The sequence below is a fragment of the Jaculus jaculus genome, chromosome 5, assembly GCF_020740685.1.
Source record: "Jaculus jaculus isolate mJacJac1 chromosome 5, mJacJac1.mat.Y.cur, whole genome shotgun sequence".
Lineage (NCBI taxonomy): Eukaryota > Metazoa > Chordata > Mammalia > Rodentia > Dipodidae > Jaculus > Jaculus jaculus.
This window is the reverse complement of record NC_059106.1, coordinates 61,359,143-61,379,568: the sequence shown is the minus strand read 5'-3', so window position 1 is coordinate 61,379,568 and position 20,426 is coordinate 61,359,143. Positions and strand designations below refer to the sequence as shown.

The 20,426-nt window shown below is 44.0% G+C and overlaps 1 protein-coding gene across 1 annotated transcript in view; it reads right to left on the bottom strand.

Annotated features, from left to right (window-relative positions):
• The window catches only part of Gmeb1 (glucocorticoid modulatory element binding protein 1), a 50,570-nt gene extending 31,321 nt beyond the window's left edge, over positions 1 to 19,249 (bottom strand). Inside the window, exons 1-2 of the mRNA XM_045150932.1 lie at positions 18,960 to 19,249; positions 5,319 to 5,475 (exon numbers count right to left, since the gene is read on the bottom strand). Coding sequence (XP_045006867.1) covers positions 5,319 to 5,446 — 128 coding nt within the window. The 5' untranslated portion in view covers positions 5,447 to 5,475; positions 18,960 to 19,249. The remainder of the gene's footprint in view (positions 1 to 5,318; positions 5,476 to 18,959) is intronic.
• Positions 19,250 to 20,426: the final 1,177 nt, after the last annotated feature.

Below are 20,426 nucleotides of genomic sequence, written 5' to 3'. Positions count from 1 at the left end.
GAATTCCAGACCAACCTGGGCTAGAGTAAGAACCTACGCCCCCTCCAAAAAAAAAAGGGCTGGAGAGATGAATTAGTGGTTAAGGCACTTGCCTGTAAACCAAAGGACCCAGGTTCAATTCCCCAGAACCCACATAAGCCAGAGTTTGTTTGCAGTAGCTGGAGGCCCTGGAGCACCCATTCTCTCTATATATATATAAGAAATAAAAATAAAATATTAAAAAAAAGAAGAGCATAACTTGGTGGTATACCCCTTTAATCCCAGCACTCAGAAGGTAGAGGGAGGAGGATCGCTGTGAGCTCAAGGCCAGCCTGTGACTACATATATATGATCAGAAAACCACATATGATATATTGATGCCCTCTGTTTAACTTCTATAAATATAACATGTTAATTTTTACACCTTGTTACCTAACAGTACTACCGGAACACTCTTTTTTTTTTTCATGGATGATTAATCTCCTGTATGGGACACCTCTAGTGCAGACTTCCTTTCTGAATATCACACCGCAACACAACTAACTGCTAAGTGAATAAATGGGGACAGTGTTGTCTCAAAGCACTTTGTTACCGAGTTCTCTTTCCTTCCTCTACCCACCCCCATGCTACTTTTATTTCTAAGCCAGGCATAGTGGTGCATACCTGTCTTGGGAGGTGGAGGCAGAAAAACCAGGAGTTCAAGGACAGCCTGGAATATATGAGACTATCTCCTATCTCAAAAACAAAACAAGAGACTGGGAAGACAGCTCAGCAGTTAAAGGCACTTGCTTGCAAAGCCTATTGGCTCAGGATCAATTCCCTAGTACCCACATAAATCCACATACACAAAGTAGCACATACATGTGGATCTGTTTGCAGTAGCAGGAGGCCCTGGCATGCCTATTCTCTTTCTCTCTTTCCTTTCAAGTAAAATTAAAAATATTGGACATTATTCCTGATTTATTCCCCTTTTTTTGTGCTAAATAAGCACTCTACCACTAATCTAGGCACCCAGTCTTTAGATTAGATTTTTCTCCTTTTCTCCTCATCATACATAATCAATAAATCATAGCCGGGTGTGGTGGCGCACACCTTTAATCCCAGCACTCGGGAGGCAGAGGTAGGCGGATTGTCGTGAGGTCAAGGCCACCCTGAGACTCCATAGTGAATTCCAGGACAGCCTGGGCTAGAGTGAGACCCTACCTTGAAAAAAAAAAAAAAAACAAACAAATAAATCTTGCCACATATACCTCTTTAGCAGCAGTCATCCTCCCTGTCTTTACCTTGAAAAACAAAAATGTGTGTGTGTGTGTGTATACATATATATATTTAGAGAGAGAAAGAAAAAGAGGCTGAGGAAGATAGAGAATGGGCAGCCAGCCAGGGCCTCCTAGCCACTGCAAACAAACTCCAGATGCATGTGCTACCTGGTCCATCTTGCTTTACATGGGTACTGGAGAAATCAAACCTGGGTTCTTTGGCTTTGTTGGCAAGCACTAAGCCATCTCTCCAGTCCCTCCATCTGTCTTTTAATAAATAGCCCCTATGGTGCTTTTCCTTCCATTCTGATACCTCCAGTACAACTGCCCATTTCCTCTTTTGTGATGCAGCTGTTCCTTGGGCTTTGGTTATAATACCTTTAACATCTAATGAACATTCCTGTTTATCTTAGGCCCTTGGGCATAGTCTAAGAGGTCCCCTAGAACATTTACCAACTTTTGCATACCTGACATGTACTGCACTAATAAGCAACATACTTTAATAAATAAGGAATGAACTGAAGGTAAGAAACCACTGCTTAATGTAAGGTTGGAAACCCAATGGGGATGGTGGCTCATGAGCCCTAGGGGAGTAACTCCTGCTGTTGTCTGGCTAAATGCATATATTGCACCCACCAAACTGGCCTATAAGCACTTAAAAAAATTTTTTTTTAATTTTTTGTTTATTTATTTGAGAGCGACAGACACAGAGAGAAAGACAGATAGAGGGAGAGAGAATGGGCGCGCCAGAGCCTCCAGCCTCTGCAAACGAACTCCAGACGCGTGCACCCCCTTGTGCATCTGGCTAACGTGGGACCTGGGGAACCAAGCCTCGAACCGGGGTCCTTAGGCTTCACAGGCAAGCGCTTAACCGCTAAGCCATCTCTCCAGCCCTTAAAAAAATTTTTAAGCCCATGTGTTAATTCTACTCTCACTTTTAAAATACATATTTATTTAAGAGAAAGAGAGGCAGATACAGAGGGAATGGGCACGCCAGGGCTTTTACCACTGCAAACTAATTCCAGATGCATGTGCCACATTGTGCATCTTATTTACTTGGGTACTGGGGAATTGAACTCGGTTGTTAGGTTTTGCAGGCAAGTACCTGAATCATAAGACATCTCCAGCCCTACTCTCACTTTTGGTTAGAGAAGCTTCTCTTGCTGGGCATGGTGGCACATACCTTTAATCCCAGCACTTGGGAGGCAGAGGTAGGAGGATTGCCATGAGTTGGAGGCCACCCTGAGATTACATAGTGAATTCCAGGTCAGCCTGGACTAGAGCAAGACCCTACCTCGAAAAACAAAACAAACAAACAACAACAACAAAAAAAAAAATACAAGAGAAGCTTCTCTTTTCAGATGGCGGTGACCAATGGGATTACTCAAACATTACCACAGTGATGAGAAGAAGTGACAGTGGAGTGTTCAACACTGAGATATCTCTATCACACCTTCCAAGGTTCAGGCTCTACTGCGAAAGAGGTGGTGAAAAGAATATAAGAACCAGGCTGGAGAGGTAGCTTAATGGTTAAGGCACTTGCTTGCAAAGCCAAAGGACCCAGGTTTAGTTCCCCAAGACCCATGTAAACCAGATGCTCAAGGTGGCACATGAGTCTGGAGTTCATTTGCAGTGGCTGGATGCCCTGGCGTGCCCATTCTCTCTCTTTATTTTTCACTATCTCAAATAAATAAATAATAAAATATTTAAGAAAATAATGTAAGAGCCAAAGAAATGGTAGGATTGCTTACAATACAGGCTTCTAAAAACAAAATGGCCTGGACCTCCATGACCTCGCAGTGTACTACCTACCCAGGACCCTCCTCATAGGAGGAAAAGATAATGACATCAAAATAAAAGAGAGATAGCGAGGGAGAGAGTATATGATGGACAGTGATGTATGGGGAGGAAATTATCATGATTTATTATCTATAATTATGGAAGCTGTTAATAAAAAGTTTTTTTTAAAAAAAAAAAAAAGGCTGGGCGTGGTGGTGCACAACTTTAATCCCAGAACACGGGAAGCAAAGGTAGGAGCATCACCATAAGTGTGAGGCCAGCATGAGACTACATAGTGAATTCCAGGTCAGCCTGGGCTAGAGTTAAAAAACTAACCAGGTTGTAGAAAAGGTGGTGGAAAGAATGTAAGAGCCAAAGGAAGTATAGGACTCCTTACAATGTGCTCCTCCAGACACAAAATGGCCTGGATATCCATGACCTCACAGTGCCTAACACTCACTACATTACCTACATAAGACCATCATAATAGGAAGAAAAGATCATAACATTAAGATAAAAGAGAAACTGATTGACAGTGGATCACTGTGAGTTCAAGGCCAGTCTGAGACTACATAGTGAATTCCAGGTCATATGGACATGACCTGGAATACCTATGTATAAATAATGAGATCCCATGCTGGAGAGATGGCTTAAGGCACTTGCCTGAAAACCCAAAGGACCCAGGTTCAACTCCCCAGACCCACAAAAGCTAGATGCACAAGATGGCTCATGTGTCTGGAGTTCATTTGCAGTGGCTGGAGGCCCATCTGACACGCACATTTTCTCACTCTGCCTCTTTCTCTCTCTCTCTCGTTCTCAAATAAATAAATAAATAAAAATATATTTAAAATAAAAAATAATGAGATCTCTTGCATGGGATAAGCTAAGAAATATTGAGGGCCATGGCTTGGAAGTGCTTTGGAGTTCAGAGGAGCACTATGATTTAGAAGACTTTTATTTTAGTTTAGTTTAGTTTTTCGAGCTACGGTCACGCTCTAGCCCAGGCTGACCTGGAACTCACTCTGTAGTCCCAGGCTGGCCTCAAACTCACAGGATCCTCCTGTGAGTTCCAAGATTAAAGGCATGCCCACAATGCCCAGCAACATGGGCATCTGAAAAACTAAGATTGACAATTCAGTTTACAGAGCTGATGATAAATACTTTGTTTTTGTTTGTTTTTTTGAGGTACGGTCTTGCTTTATAGCCCAGGCTGACTTGGAATTCACTATGTAATCTCAGGGTAGCCTCAAACTCAAGGCAATTCTGCCTCCCAAGTGCTGAGATTAAAGGCATGGGACACCACACCTGGCTTTAAACACATTTTTTTGTTATTGTTTTTTGTTTTTTTTCGAGGTAGGGCTTCACTCTAGCTCAGGCTGACCTGGAATTCACCATGTAGTCTCAGGGTGGCCTCAAACTAAAGCTGATCCTCCTACCTCTGGCTCCCCAGTGCTGGGATTAAAGTGTGCACCACCAAACCTTGCTAAACACACTTTTGGACTTACCTTGCTTCAACTCTGACTATACCCTGCCTTTAAGAAACATGTACCTGGGCCTTGTGCTAAAATAGTGTGGATGAATAAGAGGAGGAAATGTGTAATTTACCCTCAATGAGCTCAAACTGTAGAAAAGAGATACAAGGCGGCAGAGAACTACTGCAGTAAGTATGAAAATGACAGTGGGATAGGGAGGCACACACCTGTAATTCTGACATTCAGGAGGTAAATACAGGGTGGGATTACTCTCAGCAACATAAGAGTTTGAGGCCAGCTTGGGTTACATGAGATGCTGGGGCAAAACAAACCAAGAAGCAAATATACCAAAACAACAACAAAAACAACCAGAAAATACACAAATAACAAAAGAGCTTACATCATTGATATGTTGAAATAAAAAGTCAGCCATGGAAAGAATGTAAGAACCAAAGGAAGGGTAGTACTCCTTATAACGTGCTCCCTCCAGACATAAAATGGCCTGGATATCCATGACCTCATAGTGCCTGACACTACCTACACAAGACCATCATAAGAGAAGGAAAAGATCATGACAACAAAATAAAAGAGAGACTGATTGAGATGGGGAGGGGATATGATGGAGAATGGAATTTCAAAGGGGAAAGTGGGGGGGGTATTACCATGGGATACTTTTTAAAATCATGGAAAATGTTAATAAAAATTGAGAAAAAAAAAGTCAGCCATCTCTAAGATGCTGAATGTTCATATTGTGATAAGCAACTGTATAATTCCCTAACCTTAAAACCTCCCAAAAATTTCCCCAATACCCAAATCTCTATCCACTTACCCTTGCTGCACAGGCTGTAACTGCAAGATCACTTGGGTTTTAGTGTCTTCAGGGTTCTCCCCATCATTTCCTTCAGTGGGCACCACAACCACATCTCCTACGGGGACACTCACTTCTGCATTAGCCATCTTTCACATGAAGCCAGATAGCTGAGCTGCTGTCAGAAACAAGAAGGGCAAGTAAGTTTTTCTGGCTTGAAAGATGGCAACCACAGGAAAAAAATGCTAGCTAAGATAATAACCAACTCCAAGAGCATCTGGAATCACGGTCCTCTGAAAAGACGAGAAGATGCTTACATAGGCTTTGATCTTGGAATGTTTTCATAGTTTCCTTTGTATGCTTGATCATAGTTTTCTTAGTGAGATTCACCCAGCTAGCTGTACCAGTTCCTTAGAACCCTGTGTGCATCTCTTCTCAGTTCTAAGTTTAGTGATACTAAGTTGGTAGCTAAAGATTAAATATGAGAATGCATACAATACACAAGTAAACAAGTACCAGAAATCAAAGGGTTGGTTGATTTGTTTGTTTTTGGTGTGTGTGTGTGTGTGTGTGTGTGTGTGTGTGTGTGTGTCAGGCCTCTTGTGGATGCTAAAGAATGCCAGATGGGCCGGGCGTAGTGGCACATGCCTTTAATCCCAGCACTCAGAATGCAGAGTTAGGAGGATCACCTTGAGCTCAAGGCCACCCTGAGACTACATAGTGAATTCCAGGTCAGCCTGGGGAGAGTGAGATACTACCTTGAAAAACAAAGAAAAAAAAATGCCAGATGCCTGGACCATTTTCTGCATTCAGTTTATGTGGATGGCTTGGGAGTTGATCCCAGGTGGGCAAGGTTTACAAGCAAGAGCCTTTAATCACTCAGCCATCTTCCCAGCCTCTAGTGGGTTTTTTGTTGGTTTGTTTGTTTGCTTATTTATTTTGTTGTGTTTTGTTTTTTCCTTTTGAGACAGAGTCTCACTGTGTAGATCAGGCTGGCCTTGACCTTATGGTGATCCTTCTATCTCTACCTCCCAAGTGTTAGATTACAGGATGTGCCATTACTGGCCTATTATTTCTTCTGTAGAGCAATTTACAGCACACCACTAGTTCCATCCTAACAGTAAACTCCTAGGAAGTATGAATTACATCCTTTCTGTGCAAGTACCCATTAAAGCTCACCCAGTACTCTGTCCTTTATAAATATTTGGCAAGGAGCTGCTAACTGAACTAAGCTGCATAGAAAGGGGAAGGTGACTTGCATCGTACTGTCACTTAACAAAGGTTGAATTCACTTTCTAAACTTTAATAACTTCTTATTACTGTTGTTGTTTCCAGGTAGGGTCTCACCCTTATCTAGCCCAGGCAGACCTGGAATTCCCTCCGTAGTCCCAGGCTACCCTCAAACTCATAACCATCTTCCTACCTCTGTGCTGGAATTAAAGGTATGCACCACCATGCCTGGCTTTAAAAAAAAAATTAGCATTTTCCATGATTATAAAAAAATATCCCAAGGTAATCCCCCCCCCACTTTCCCCTTTGAAGTTCCATTCTCCATCATATTACCTCCCCATCTCAATCATTGTACTTACAAATATACAATATCAACCTATTAAGTACCCTTCTCCCTTCCTTTCTCTTCCCTTTATGTCTCCTTTTTAACTTACTGGCCTCTACTGCTAAGTATTTTCATTCTCACGCAGAAGCTCAATCATCTGTAGCTAGGATCCACATATGAGAGAGAACATGTGGCACTTGGCTTTCTGGGCCTGGGTTACCTCGCTAAGTATAATCCTTTCCAGGTCCATCCATTTTTCTGCAAATTTCATAACTTCATTTTTCTTTACCACTGAGTAGAACTCCATTGTATAAATGTGCCACATCTTCATTATCCACTCATCAGTTGAGGGACATCTAGGCTGGTTCCATTTCCCAGCTATTATAAATTGAGCAGCAATAAACATGGTTGAGCACGTACTTCTAAGGAAATGAGATGATTCCTTTGGATATATGCCTAGGAGTGCTATAGCTGGGTCATATGGTATAACAATCTTTAGCTGTTTTAGGAATCTCCACACAATATGCCTGGCTTTTAATAACTTTTTTGAAAAATATTTTCATTTATTTGTAAGCAGAGAGAAAGAAAGAGTATGGGCATGGCAAGGCATGCAAACAAACTCCAGAAGTACATGCCACTTTGTGCATCTAGTCTTACATGGGTACTGGGGAATCAAACCTGGGCCTTCTAGCTTTGCAAGCAAGTGCCTTTAATCTCTGAGCCATCTCCCCAGCTCCAACATTTTTGTTTGTTTGTTTGGGGTAGGGCCTCACACTAGCCCAAGAAGACCTAGAATTCACTATGTACTCTCAGGAGGGTGGCCTTGAACTCAGTGATCCTCCTCTGTTATGAGGTACTAGATTAATGGTGAATGCCACCATGCCCAGCCTTGTTTTTTTTGTTGTTTTTTTTTTGTTTTTGTATTTGTTTTTGAGATAGGGTCTTGCTCTAACCCAGGATGACCTGGAATTTACTATGTAGTCTCAGGGTAGTCAGAACTCATGGCAATCCTTCTACCTCCACCTCCTGAGTGCTGGGTTTAAAGGAGTGTGTCACCACACCTGGCCAACTTTTTTTTGAAACAGGGTTTCATTCTGTAGATTAAAATTGGCCTCAAATTTATGGCAATCCTGCCACTCAGCCTTCAAAGTGATGGGATTAGAGGCATAAGCTACTAAGCCTGGTTAAAAACATTTTTTATTTTAAAATATTTTATTTATTTGAGAGAGAGAGAGAGAGAGAGAATGAGTACACCAGGGTCTCTAGCCACTGCAAACAAACTCCAGATGCATGAACCACCTTCTGCATCTGGCTTACATAGGTACTGGGTACCTGGGCCTTAGGCCTCACACACAAACACCTTAACCATTAAGCCATTTCTCCAGCCCAACAACTTTTTTAATTTTTTGATTTTATACAAGGTAGGGTCTCACTCTATCCTAGGCTAACCTGGAACTCATGCTGTAGTCCCAGGCTGGCTCTGAACTCATGGTGACCCTCCTACCTCTGCCTCCTGAGTTCTGAGATTAAAGGTGTGAGCCACCACGCTTGGCTCCACTTTTTTGTTTTGTTTTGTTTTTATTTACTTATTATTTATATATGTGTGTGCATATGTTCATTATGTGAGTACAGGCAGATGCATACCAAGTGTGCTTGTGGAGGTAAAGGACAGGGTCTCTCATTAATCACTAGACTGCATTTGTTTGCCAGACTATTTGGTTCTGCAAGCTTCCAGGTGATTCTCTTCCCTTTTTGTCATCGGGCATGGATTACATATACCCACCACAGCCGGTTTTATGTAGGGGATCAGAACTCAGCTGCTCACAGTAACATAGCAAGCACTTTATCCACTAAGCCATCTCTCCAGCTCCCACTTTTTACAACACATTTAGATGGTATTCACATAGCTAAGGCCACCCTGTATCTCAGTATGAGCCAAGGATGACCTTTGAACTTTTGATTCTCCAGCTTCTACCTCAAATGCTGGGATTACAGGTCTGCACCACAACACCCAGTTTCTGACCGGGCCTTACTCTAGCCCACACTGTCCTGGAACTCAAGTCTCTAGACTGTGGGATTATAGGTGTGAGAACAGCCTAACAGGAACTTCTCTAATACTACAGACTGAATAGGAAGATAATCTTGTCTGACAGCTATTTTGCAGAGGTACTGAGGAAAACATCAAGCACCATGTGCTCCATGTGCTCACTGATTCTAAAGTATTATCCTACTGTTATAAAAACTCAGAGGGGGGCTGGAAAGATGGCTTAGCAGTTAAGATGTTTGCTTGAGAATCCTAAGGACCCAGGTTCAATTCTCCAAGTCCCATGAAAGCCAGATGCACATGGTAGCACATGTGTCTGGAGTTTGTTTGCAGTGGCTAGAGGCCCTAATGTACCCATTCTCTCCCTCTCCTTCCCCCTCCCTCCCTCCTTTCTTCCTTCTCTAACTCTACAAATAAATAAAAATAAAACTCAGAAGGCCCCAGTACATTCTGCAGCTGTTAGTCTTCACAGTTGAGGAAAAATTATTTTTTAGTGCTAGGAACCAAACCCAAGGCATTGCACATGCTAGGTAAGTGCTCTATCACTGAGCAATATCCACAACCCTTTAGACTACACATTTGAAAAAACAGTCAGAGCTAATGACTCATGCCTGTAATCCTAGCACTTGGAAGGTCAAAGTAGAAAGACTGCAGGTAGTTCAAGGCCAGCCTGAATTAGAGACTATGTCTCAAAGACAAAAAAAAGTCTGGCTGGGCATACTAGCGCACACCTTTAATCCCAGCACAGAGGTAGGAGGATCACCATGAGTTAAGGCCATTCTGAGACTACATAGTGAATTCCAGGTCAGCCTGAGCTAGAGTGAGGCCCGATCTCAAAAAAGCAAAAAGAGGACTGGAGAGATGGCTTAGCGGTTAAGCGCTTGCCTGTGAAGCCTAAGGACCCCAGTTCGAGGCTTGGTTCCCCAGGTCCCACGTTAGCCAGATGCACAAGGGGGCGCACACGTCTGGAGTTCATTTGCAGAGGCTGAAAGCCCTGGCGCGCCCATTCTCTCTCTCTCTCCCTCTATCTGTCTTTCTCTCTGTGTCTGTTGCTCTTAAATAAATAAATAAATAAATAAATAAATAAAAATTTGAAACTATAAACTGTAAAACATTTAAAAAAAAAAAAAGAAAAAAGAAAAACAAGGTCTGGGCTGGAGAGATGGCTTGGAGGTTAAGGTGCTTGCCTGCAAAGCCAAACCCAGGTTTGATTCCCCAGGACCCACATAAACCAGATGCACAAGGTGGCGCATGCATCTGGAGTTCATTTGCGGTGGCTGGAAGCCCTGGTACACCTATTCTCTCTCTTTCTCTGCCTCTTCCACTCTTTCTCCCAAATAAGTTAATTAATTAAATATTTTTAAAAAGAAAAGAAGTCACCCTAGAGAGTACAGGAAAGCATGTTGTATTTACTTAACTACACAAGTATGTGAAGATGACTCGGCCTGTGCCTAAACAGTAAGGCAGCTAATAGATGCAAGCTAGAATGTATACCTAGTACCCAGAACTTATAAATTCCTCAGATCTGCTATAAAACCTGCTTGCCTCCAATACACATACTTAGCACGCACTCAAGTCTGCCTCACTAGCTCTACATCATTCTAGTTGTTTTTTCTTTTAATTTTTATTTTTTTGTTGTTGTTTTGTTTTGTTTTTTTGGAGGTAGGGTCTCACTCTAGCCCAGGCTCACTCGGATCTCTCACTGTAGTTCCAGGCCGGCCTTGAACTCACAGCAACCCTCCTACCTTTGCTTCCCCAGTGCTGGGATTAAAGGTGTGCACCACCACGTCCAGTTTTTTTTCAAAATATTTTTATTTATTTAAGGGGGGGGCAGAAAGAAAATGGGCATGTCAGAGCCTCTTGCTACTGCAAATGAACTCCAGATGCATGAGCTACTTTGTGCATCTGGCTTTATGTGAGCACTGAGGAATTAAACCCCGACTAATAGGCTTTGCAAGCAAGGGCCTTTAACCACTGAGCTATTTCTCCAGCTCTAAACTACTCTACTAGGCTAGAGAGATGGCTCAGTAGTTAAGACACTTGCCTGAAAAGCCTAAAAGCCCAGGTTCAATTCCACAGTACCCACCTCAAGCCAGGTGCACAAGGTGGTGCATGTGTCTGGAGTTTGTGGTGGCTGGAGGCCCTGGAGCACCCATATTCCATCTGCCTCTTTCTCAAACACTCAAATAAATAATAAATAAAACATTTTTTTGCTACTCTTATTTTTATTTAAACATTTTTTTCTCAATTTTTATTAACATTTTCCATGATTATAAAAAGTATCCCATGGTAATACCCTCCCCAGCCCCCTGACTTTCCCCTTTGAAGTTCCATTCTCCATCATATCTAAGCCAGGTGAGGTGGCACACACCTTTAATCCCAGCATTGACAGAGTAGAATCACCATAAATTGAAGGCCACCTTGAGACTACAAAGTGAATTCCAGGTCAGCCTGAGCTAGAGTGAAACCTTACCTTGAAAAAACAAAAAATAAAAAATTTAAAGCCAGGCAATGGTGGCACGCACCTTTTATCCCAGCACTGTGAGGCAGAGGTAGGAGGATTGCTGTGAGTTTGAGGCCAGTCTCAGACTACATAGTGAACTCCAAGTCAACATGGGCTAGAGTGAGACCCTACCAGGAAAAAAAAAAATTTTTTTTTAACAGTTTTGATTTGTTTGTTTGTTTGTTTGTTTGTTTGAGGTAGGGTCTCACTCTAGCTCAGGCTGACCTGGAATTCATTATGTAGTCTCAGGGTGGCCTCGAACTCATGGTAATCCTCCTACCTCTGCCTCCTGAGCATTGTGATTAAAGGTGTGCGCCACCACGCCCAGCTAAACAATTCTAATTTTATCTGCAGCATTTATAACCTGAAACCTTAGTACATTCCAAGTATATAACCACTCACTATACTTTGAACATATATTAATGTAATTTCAAATTTCTGTGCCATATTTATTGCCCAAGTCCTAGCATTTCCCTTCCTCATTTCTTTTCCCTTCAAGGGCCAGTTTAAAGTTCATTCCTTCATGAAGCCACCATTAAAGCATTTTCTTTTCTGATGTCTCCAAGAATGGACTTGCAGTTACACTGCAGTTAACTGGAAAGACTTAATAACTATAACTACACTGTAGCTTTTTGAAGGGCAAGTATTGATTTTTATTTTTTGAAATTTGTTTTGTTTTGTTTTTCTAGTGCTGGGGATTCAATCTATGTATCCGGGGCCACACACATGCTAGACTAGTGTCCTGAGCTCTATTCCCAGCCCTTAGTTGTTTAAAGTATGAGTTTAGCTATGTGGCCCAGGCTGGCTTCAAACTTAAGATCATCCTACCTCTCTGCCTTGCCACCCAGGTGCTGGAATTACAGGTGCCTACTACCAGGCTGGGTGCTCAGGTATTATCTTATCTAAAACACCTTTATGTCTCCCATAGCTCTATTTATCTTAGGCACCAATATGTGCTTGTTTATAACCTAGTCAAAATTCTGCATTTTATGATTCTCACATTCAATTTCTCCTTGAATTCTACACCCTGATATTTATAAGCTTCTACAATGAACTCATGTCCCTTCTCAAACTGGCTCCTTTATTTCCTAGGTCTAACTGGTATTACCTTCCACTCAATTTCAAATGTAAGAAACAAGTTATTTTTGCCTCTTCTTTCTCCTATCTATTCTACAGAGTGTATATATGTATGTGCTGCTTTGAATCACCCTCCCCATTCTCCATCTGTGCTGTTAACCCATATCTGGGCCACCATATTGTTACATGGGCTTTTCTAGCTGCTTCTCTGTATCTGATCTTGGTATCCTCCAGTTCATTCCCCACATAGAAACCAAAATGATCTTACCAAAGGCCACAGGCCAATTTCTCACTTAGAAATCCCTCTATGTACTCCTAATGGGGTTAACAACAAATACAAGCTGGGTGTGGTGAGCACACCTTTACTCCCAGTACTTGGGAGGCAGAGGTAGGAAGATTGCAGTGAGTTCAAGGCCACTCTGAGAGTACATAGTAAACTCCAGGTCAGCTTATGCTAGAGACCCTACTTCAAAAAAAAAAAAAAAAAAAAACCACAATAACAGGGGGTAGAGAGATGGCATAGTGGTTAAGGCATTTGCTTGCAAAGCCAAAGGACCCAGGTTCAGTACCCAGGGCCCACATAAGCCAGATGCACAAGGGCACATGCATCTGGAGTTCATTTGCAGTGGCTAGAGGCCATGGTGAGCCCATTCTCTCTGTCTCTTTTCTATCTCTCTCTATGCTTGAAAATAAATAAGATTTAAAAAACAAAAACAAAACCAGGGCTTTAGAGATGACTCCGTGGTTAAGATGATTGATTGCCTGCAAAGCCAAAAGCCCCAGGTCTGATTCTCTACTACCCATATAAAGCCAGATGCACTAGGTGGCGCATGTGTCTGGAATTTGTTGCAGTGGCTAGAGGCCCTGGTGCACTGTTTTTTCTCTCTCTCTTAAAATAAAATAAAAGCAGGGCTGGATAGATGGTTTAGCAGTTAAAACACTTACCTACAAAGCCAAAGGACCTAGGTTTGATTCCCCAGGACCCATGTAGGGAGATGCGCAAGGTGGCGCATGCATCTGGAGTTTGTTTGCAACAGCTGGAGGCCCTGGCATGCCCATTCTCTGCCTCTCACTCTCTCAAATAATTAAATGGAGAAAAATATTTGGAAAAAACAACAGCAACAAAAAGAAACAAGTACAAACACCTAATTGTGCTTGTATCATTCAAATCAGTCTAACCTCCCTTCTCTTCTCATAGTTCTCACATTGTGAGCCCCTGATTTCTATTTTTTTGTGGGGGGAGGCTTTTTGAGGTAGGGTTTGCTCTAGCCCAGGCTGACCTGGAAATATGTAGTCTCAGCGTGGCCTCAAACTCACAATGGTCCTCCTACCTCTACCTCCAAAGTGCTGGGATTATACACCACCAAGTACAGCAAATTTTTACTAAAACCTAGGGGCTAGAAATTTAGCACAGTGATAAGATAGTTTGCCTAGAAAGCTCAAAGCCTTGGGTTTAGTCCCCAGCAACACACACACACACACAAAAAAAAAAAAAAAAAAAAACATTTTTCAGTATGTTAAAACTTGTCCATTCAATCTGGGCATGGTGGTACATGCCTATAATCCCAGCACTCCAGAACCAGAGATAGGAGGATTACCATGAGTTCCAAGCCACCCTAAGACTACACAGTGAATTCCAGGTCAGCCTAAACAAGAGTAAAACCTACCTCGAAAAACAAAACAAACAAATAAAAAAGAAGTGTCCATCCATATGAAATATTCAGAGGCTCAGTGGAAGAGTACAGGCTTAACTAATGTGTGAGACCATGGGTTCAACTGCCAGTACCAAAGAAGTATTCTCTAGTTTTCTTTATTGTTTTTGTATCTTAGTTTTTATTTTTTAATTTTTATTTATTTATTTATTATTATTATTATTATTTTACAAGATAAGGTCTCATTCTAGCTTAGGCTGGAATTCACTATGTAGTCTCAAGGTAGCCTTGAACTCACTGCGATTCTATCTCTGCCTCCCAAGTGCTGAGATTTAAGGCATGTGCCACCATGCCAAGCTTGATGTTTTTCATGACAATCTTTCTTACTAGGAAGCTCAGGCTGAGCTTGAACTCAAGATCCTCCTAGCTCAGTCTCCAGAGTGCTGTATTTACAGGCATTTATCAGATCTCCCTGCACTGTAGTTATTTTCAAAGACAAAAAAAAAAAAAAAAAAAAAGATCCTTTAAGGGCTGAAAGGATGGCTAAGTGGTTAAGGCACTTGTCTGCAAAGCCAAAGGACCCAGGTTTGATTCCCCAGGACCCACCTAAAACAGATGCACAGGGTGGCAGATACATTGAGTTCATTTGCAGTGGCTGAAGGCCCTGGTACACCCATTCCCTTTCTTTCTCTCTCTCTTTGCCTCTGCCAAATAAATAAATAAATAACACCCTTTAAAAGCAAGCATGGGGGGCTAGAGAGATGGCTTAGTGGTTAAGCCAAAGGCCTTGGTTTAATTCCCCAGTACCCACATAAAGTCAGATACACAAGAAGACACATATGTCTGGAGTTCCTTTGCAGTGGCTAGAGGCCCTGGCATACCTATATTCTTTCTTTCTTTCCATCTACCTACCTACCTACGTACCCACCCACCCATCCATTCATCTATCTATCTTCTCTCTCTTTCTAATAAATTATATATATTTTTAAAGTCAGCATGGGGAAGGCCAAGGTAGGAGTATTGCTGTGAGTTCAAGGCCAGCCTGAAAGTACATAGTGAATTCTAGATCACCCTGGCCTAGAGTGAGACCCTACCTCAAAAAATGGGGAGAGAGGAAAGAGCAGCAATGGCTCAGTGGGTAAAAGCACTTGCTGTACAAGTTAAGGATCTGAGTTCTGATCCCATGTTAACCCGTTCACAGGAGCAAGAATGTCTGGCATCCCAGTGCACCTGCAGCAAGATGACAGGCAGGTATAGGAGAGTCCCTGTATATGCAGTGAAAAAATAAATAAATAATAAGACCCTGCCCCAAACAAGATGGAAGGTGAGGACCAACACCTGAGGCTGTCACTGACTTCCACAGTATGCGAGGTGGCATGTGTGAGCCTTCAATGACATGCAAACACACATGCACATGTAAATATTTTTTAAAAAATTATGGGCTGGAGAGATGGCTTAGCGGTTAAGCGCTTGCCTGTGAAGCCTAAAGACCCCGGTTCGAGGCTCGGTTCCCCAGGTCCCACGTTAGCCAGATGCACAAGGGGGCGCACGCGTCTGGAGTTCGTTTGCAGAGGCTGGAAGTCCTGGCGCGCCCATTCTCTCTCTCTCCCTCTATCTGTCTTTCTCTCTGTGTCTGTCGCTCTCAAATAAATAAAATAAAAACGGAACAAAAAAAATAAAAAAAAAAAATTAAGGACTAGGGGTATAACCCTAAGTCACCCTTAGTGTACACACAACCCCCCTGAAACTATCAAGTCTTTTCAGCTGGATGTGAGTCTACTTGCAATCCTAACACAACTGTAAGTTGGACACCATCCTAGGTTAGTTTGGGATACATAGTGAGCACTTCTCAAAAAGACAAAAAAAGGCTAGGGAGATGGCTTAGCAGTTAAGGTGCCTGTGTGAAGCCTAAGGACTCATGTTCAACACTCCAGGTCCCATGTAAGCCAGATGCACAGTGATGCAAGTGCACAAGGACGCAATGGACACAAGGGGGCTCACACATATGGAGTTCGACTGCAGTTGCTGGAGGCCCTGGTGTACTAATTCTCTCTCACTCTTTCTCTCTGCAGCTTACATTAAAAAAAAAAAAAAAAAAAAAAGCATGGTGGTGCACACCTTTAATCCCAGCACTTAGGAGACAGAGGTAGGAAGATCACCATGAGTTTAAGGCAACCGTGAGACTACACAATGAATTGCAAGTCAGCCTGGACTAGAGTAAAACCCCACCTGGGAAAAAAAAAAAAAAGGAGGCCGGGTGCTGGGCATGGTTGGTACACACCTTTAATGCCAGCATTCGCACTCAGGAGACAGAAGTAGGAGGATTGCAGTGAGTTTGAGGCAACCCTGAGAATATGGAGTAAATTACAGGTCAGCCTGGGCTAGAACAAGACCTTACCCCCCCCAAAAAAAAAAATCCCCGCCATCCTGTGAGTACATAGTGAATTCCAGGTCAGCCTGGGATAGAGCAAGACACTACCTCAATAAATAAATTAATAAAAGCAACAATGATCCAATACTGAAAACTTGGTTGTGATATTTCAATAAAATAACTTTAAAAATGTTTTGTAGCATTTTAAGTGTAACAACTTAGGTTGCCTTTCCAGTTTTCATTTGTATAATTTCCTCTAGGCAAAATGTAAAATAATTTAAATAGTATACTTGTAAATTATAATGATGTAAAATCTATGAATATATGTATCTGTGTATGTTGTACACAAATAAATGGCTTTTTTGTTTTTTTGAGGTAGAGTATCACTCTAGCCCAGGCTGACCTGGAATTCATTATGTAGTCTCAAAGTGGCCTTAAACTCAAGGCCCTCCTACCTCTACCTCCTGAGTGCTTGGATCAAAGGAGTGTGCCACCACACCCAGTTACAAATGGCTTTTCTTAACCAAGGATGTTTTTGTATCTGTATGTTTTGTATAAAGAGTTACTTTCAATAACAGTAATGTATAATAAAAACATGTAAAGTTGTTATTTATAAAGAAAGTGTCAGGTTGGAGAGATGGCTTAGTGGTTAACCGCTTGCCTGTGAAGCCTAAGGACCCTGGTTCGAGGCTCGATTCCCCAGGACCCAGTTAGCAAGAAGCACAAGAGGGCGCACACATCTAGAGTTCGTCCGCAGTGGCTGGAGGCCCTGGTGCACCCATTCTCTTTCTCTCTCTGCCTCTTTCTATGTCTGTCACTCTCAAGCAAATAAATAAAAATAAACAAAAAAAAAAAAACAAATTTAAAAAGAAAGTGTCTGTTGGGCTTGGCACATTCCCCCCCAAAAAGACAAAAAAAATCCCATGCCTTTAATCCCAGCACTCGGGAGGTAAAGGTAGGAGGATCTCGGTAAATTCAAGGGCAGCCTGAGACTACATAGGAAATTTCAGGTCAGCCTGAGCTACAGCGAGACCCTACCTCAAAAAATGTGGAAAAAAATTCTATCTACAAATAGTTATTTCACTATTGTGAAGTTTAGACTAAATAAAAAAAAAATCTGCCAGGCACAGTGGTACACACCTTTAATCTCAGCTCTTGGGAGACAGAGGTAATAGGATCGCTCAGAGTTGAGGTCACCCTGAGAATACACAGTGAATTCCAGGTCAGCCTGAGCTAGAATGAGACTCTACCACAAAAAAAATAATAATAATAATTCCCCACCAGTTGTGGTGGCCCACTCTGGTGGCTAATTACTGGAAAGGGGAGGCAGGAGGATCACAAATTTAAGGCCAGCCTAGACTATACTTTTCCTGAGTGCTGTGGCTCATGGGAGCACTTGGGAGTCTGAGATCATGATGTGTTCAAAACCAGCCTGGGTTAGAGTATTTGGGTTGCCTCAAGAAAAAAATAAGTTGAGGGGCTAGAGAGATGGCTCAGCAGTTTAGGCATTTGTCTGGAGTTCATTTGCAGCAACTACAGGCCCTGAAGAGCCCATTCTTTCTCTGCCAGGCACAGACAGGCCTTTAATCCCAGTGCTTGGGATGCCTAAGTAGGAGGATCGCTGAGTTTGATTGAGGCCAGCCTGACAGTACATATTGAATTCCAGGTCAGCCTGGGCTACAGTGAGATTCTACTTTGAATAACAAAACAAAAAGTTGAAACTTTATTTTTACTTAAGTGCAAACTCCTTAGTTACTCCCTTTTTTACTCGTTTAGAAGGTGATCCAGAACGATCCCAGATCACATAACTATTATATTGGGAAATAGCCAGAGAAAATGAAGTTCTGGATAAATCATATTGGAGACTACTGTGTGGGGTAGGGATAGGTGGGGGAATCAATGGGATAAGCTTTTTGGAGTCATCTCACTGGAGTTCAAAGGATCAGATCAAGACCCAAACTAACCCAAATGAAGCTGAGTAGAATGTAGCTAATCAATGTACTTGATGAAGTAAATGAAAGTTATTCTAGTCAGTGGGCGGTAAACATACGAAGTTGGCATGCTGCTGACAAATTAGGAGGGATCGGCACAAGCACTTAATGAAAAATGTTCCATAAATTCACTTATTTGCCTAGGCAAGATGTAGGAAGAATCTCCCAAAAATGGAGGAAACCCCCACTTCTTGGTTCTCACCATCTCTGGTCTTGAAAGAATTAGGCAGCCAAGCCTTCCTTGGAAGCCTAGATCAACTCTAGTTGATCTCTCTCCAAGACCCTCTGGTAAAACTCTGCTCTCACCGCCTCTGCCCCTCAATTAGAGGACACCCTGGCTAATTCCCCTGTCATTTCAGAAAGCAAAGGGCACCCTCATCTTCTTCCCAGCAATTATCTTCTTCTCCCAGGCCTCAAGAACATAGGTTTCCGCCATCCTATAACAGAGAACCACCCTGCTGCTCTCTACCTGTATGTACATCCAGAGCCACTCCAATTCTTTGAGTCCCTCAGGTGGACCCCTGTGCCCCCTCATCTTGAGAAACCCCCAGGCTTGCTGACTGGTCTTGGGGGGGGGGGGAGGACTGTTCCCTGTCCTTCCGCACTCCGTGAAAGGCCTCCTCTCCCCAAGACTCAGAGGCCGGAGACGGCAGGAACCCTCCTGTTCTCAGAACCCCCCATCTGCTCCAGGAGCGGCCGTCACTCCGAGGGTGTCCTCCCCGGCGGGCATGCCGGCCCAATCCCCGGGACGGGACTCAGGCCTGTCCCAGTTCCTCCTCGCCAGGGCCGTGGCTGCTGGAGCCGGCCCTTTGGGGGTTCCCTAGGCTCCCCGGACCCTGCGCCCGAGGTCCCTGGCACCCGGAACGGGTCCGTCCGCAATCGCTCGGGGCCCCTAGGCCAACGACTTCCGGGCCCCTGGGTCCAGGGGCGCCGCCTTCCCCCCCACACCACCGGCACCGGCACCGGAGCTCGCCGGCCTAGTCCACCACGGTTGGGGACCCGAGCCCGGGCGGCACGGCCTGGCCGCGCTGGGGGCGGCCCGGCTGCTCGGGCGGACCCAGCGGCAGCGTCCCCCCACCACCCCCCCCCGCGGCGCCGCGACGTCCGCTCGCTCCCCGGCGGCGGCGGCGGCACGCACAGGGCGTGGGGAGGCGCCCGCGGAGGCAGCAGCAGCCCCCCGCCCCCTGCGCTCCCGCCCTCGCCGGCCGCCGCGCGGCCCCCGCGCCCGCCCGCCCCCACCCCCACCCCGCGCCCGCGCGCCCACCCCTCCCCCTCCTCACCGTCTCCGTCGGGCGGGCGGGCGGGCGGGCGGCGAGCGGCCAGGGCGGGCGGGCGACGGAGCATGCGCAGAGGCCGCCACGGCTGCTACCGCCACCGCCGCCGCCAAGCCGGGCTTCCACACTTCCGGCCGCCGCGGCTGGCGAGCTGGCGCCTTAAAGGGGACGCGTCTCTCTATAGCCGACCTGGCAGAGGATAAACCTCAGGCCCAGGGAGTTGGGATTTTTTTTTTTTTTTTTTTTTTTTGGTGAACATAGGTCTTCTTCGGCCCTTGGAAGGCAGTGTTGGAAAAGGCACGGAGACCCCAGTAACTCTTTTCCCTTTCGCGCTTTATAGCTAAGTAAGGCCTAAATCAAAGAATCACCTTATCCAGATGCCTATGGAGTATTCCTTTTCCATCCCCATCCTGACTGATGACGCTCAGAGTTGAGCTCATCTTCATGTTACCCATCCGGTTGACTGAGCAAGACCAGCAGCTGGTCAGGAAGCCTCTTGTAGCCCCCTCAGCCTTGCCTAGTTGCCCAGGCATCCCTGTCTGTGAGGTTCTGGGTTCAAGTTTTATCTTCTGTGGAACGTTTATGAATATGGGAGCGTGACTTGACAGCGAGAATCCTGTTTCCCAAAAGGCATGAAGACGTGCGTGTCCAAAGAGATGATA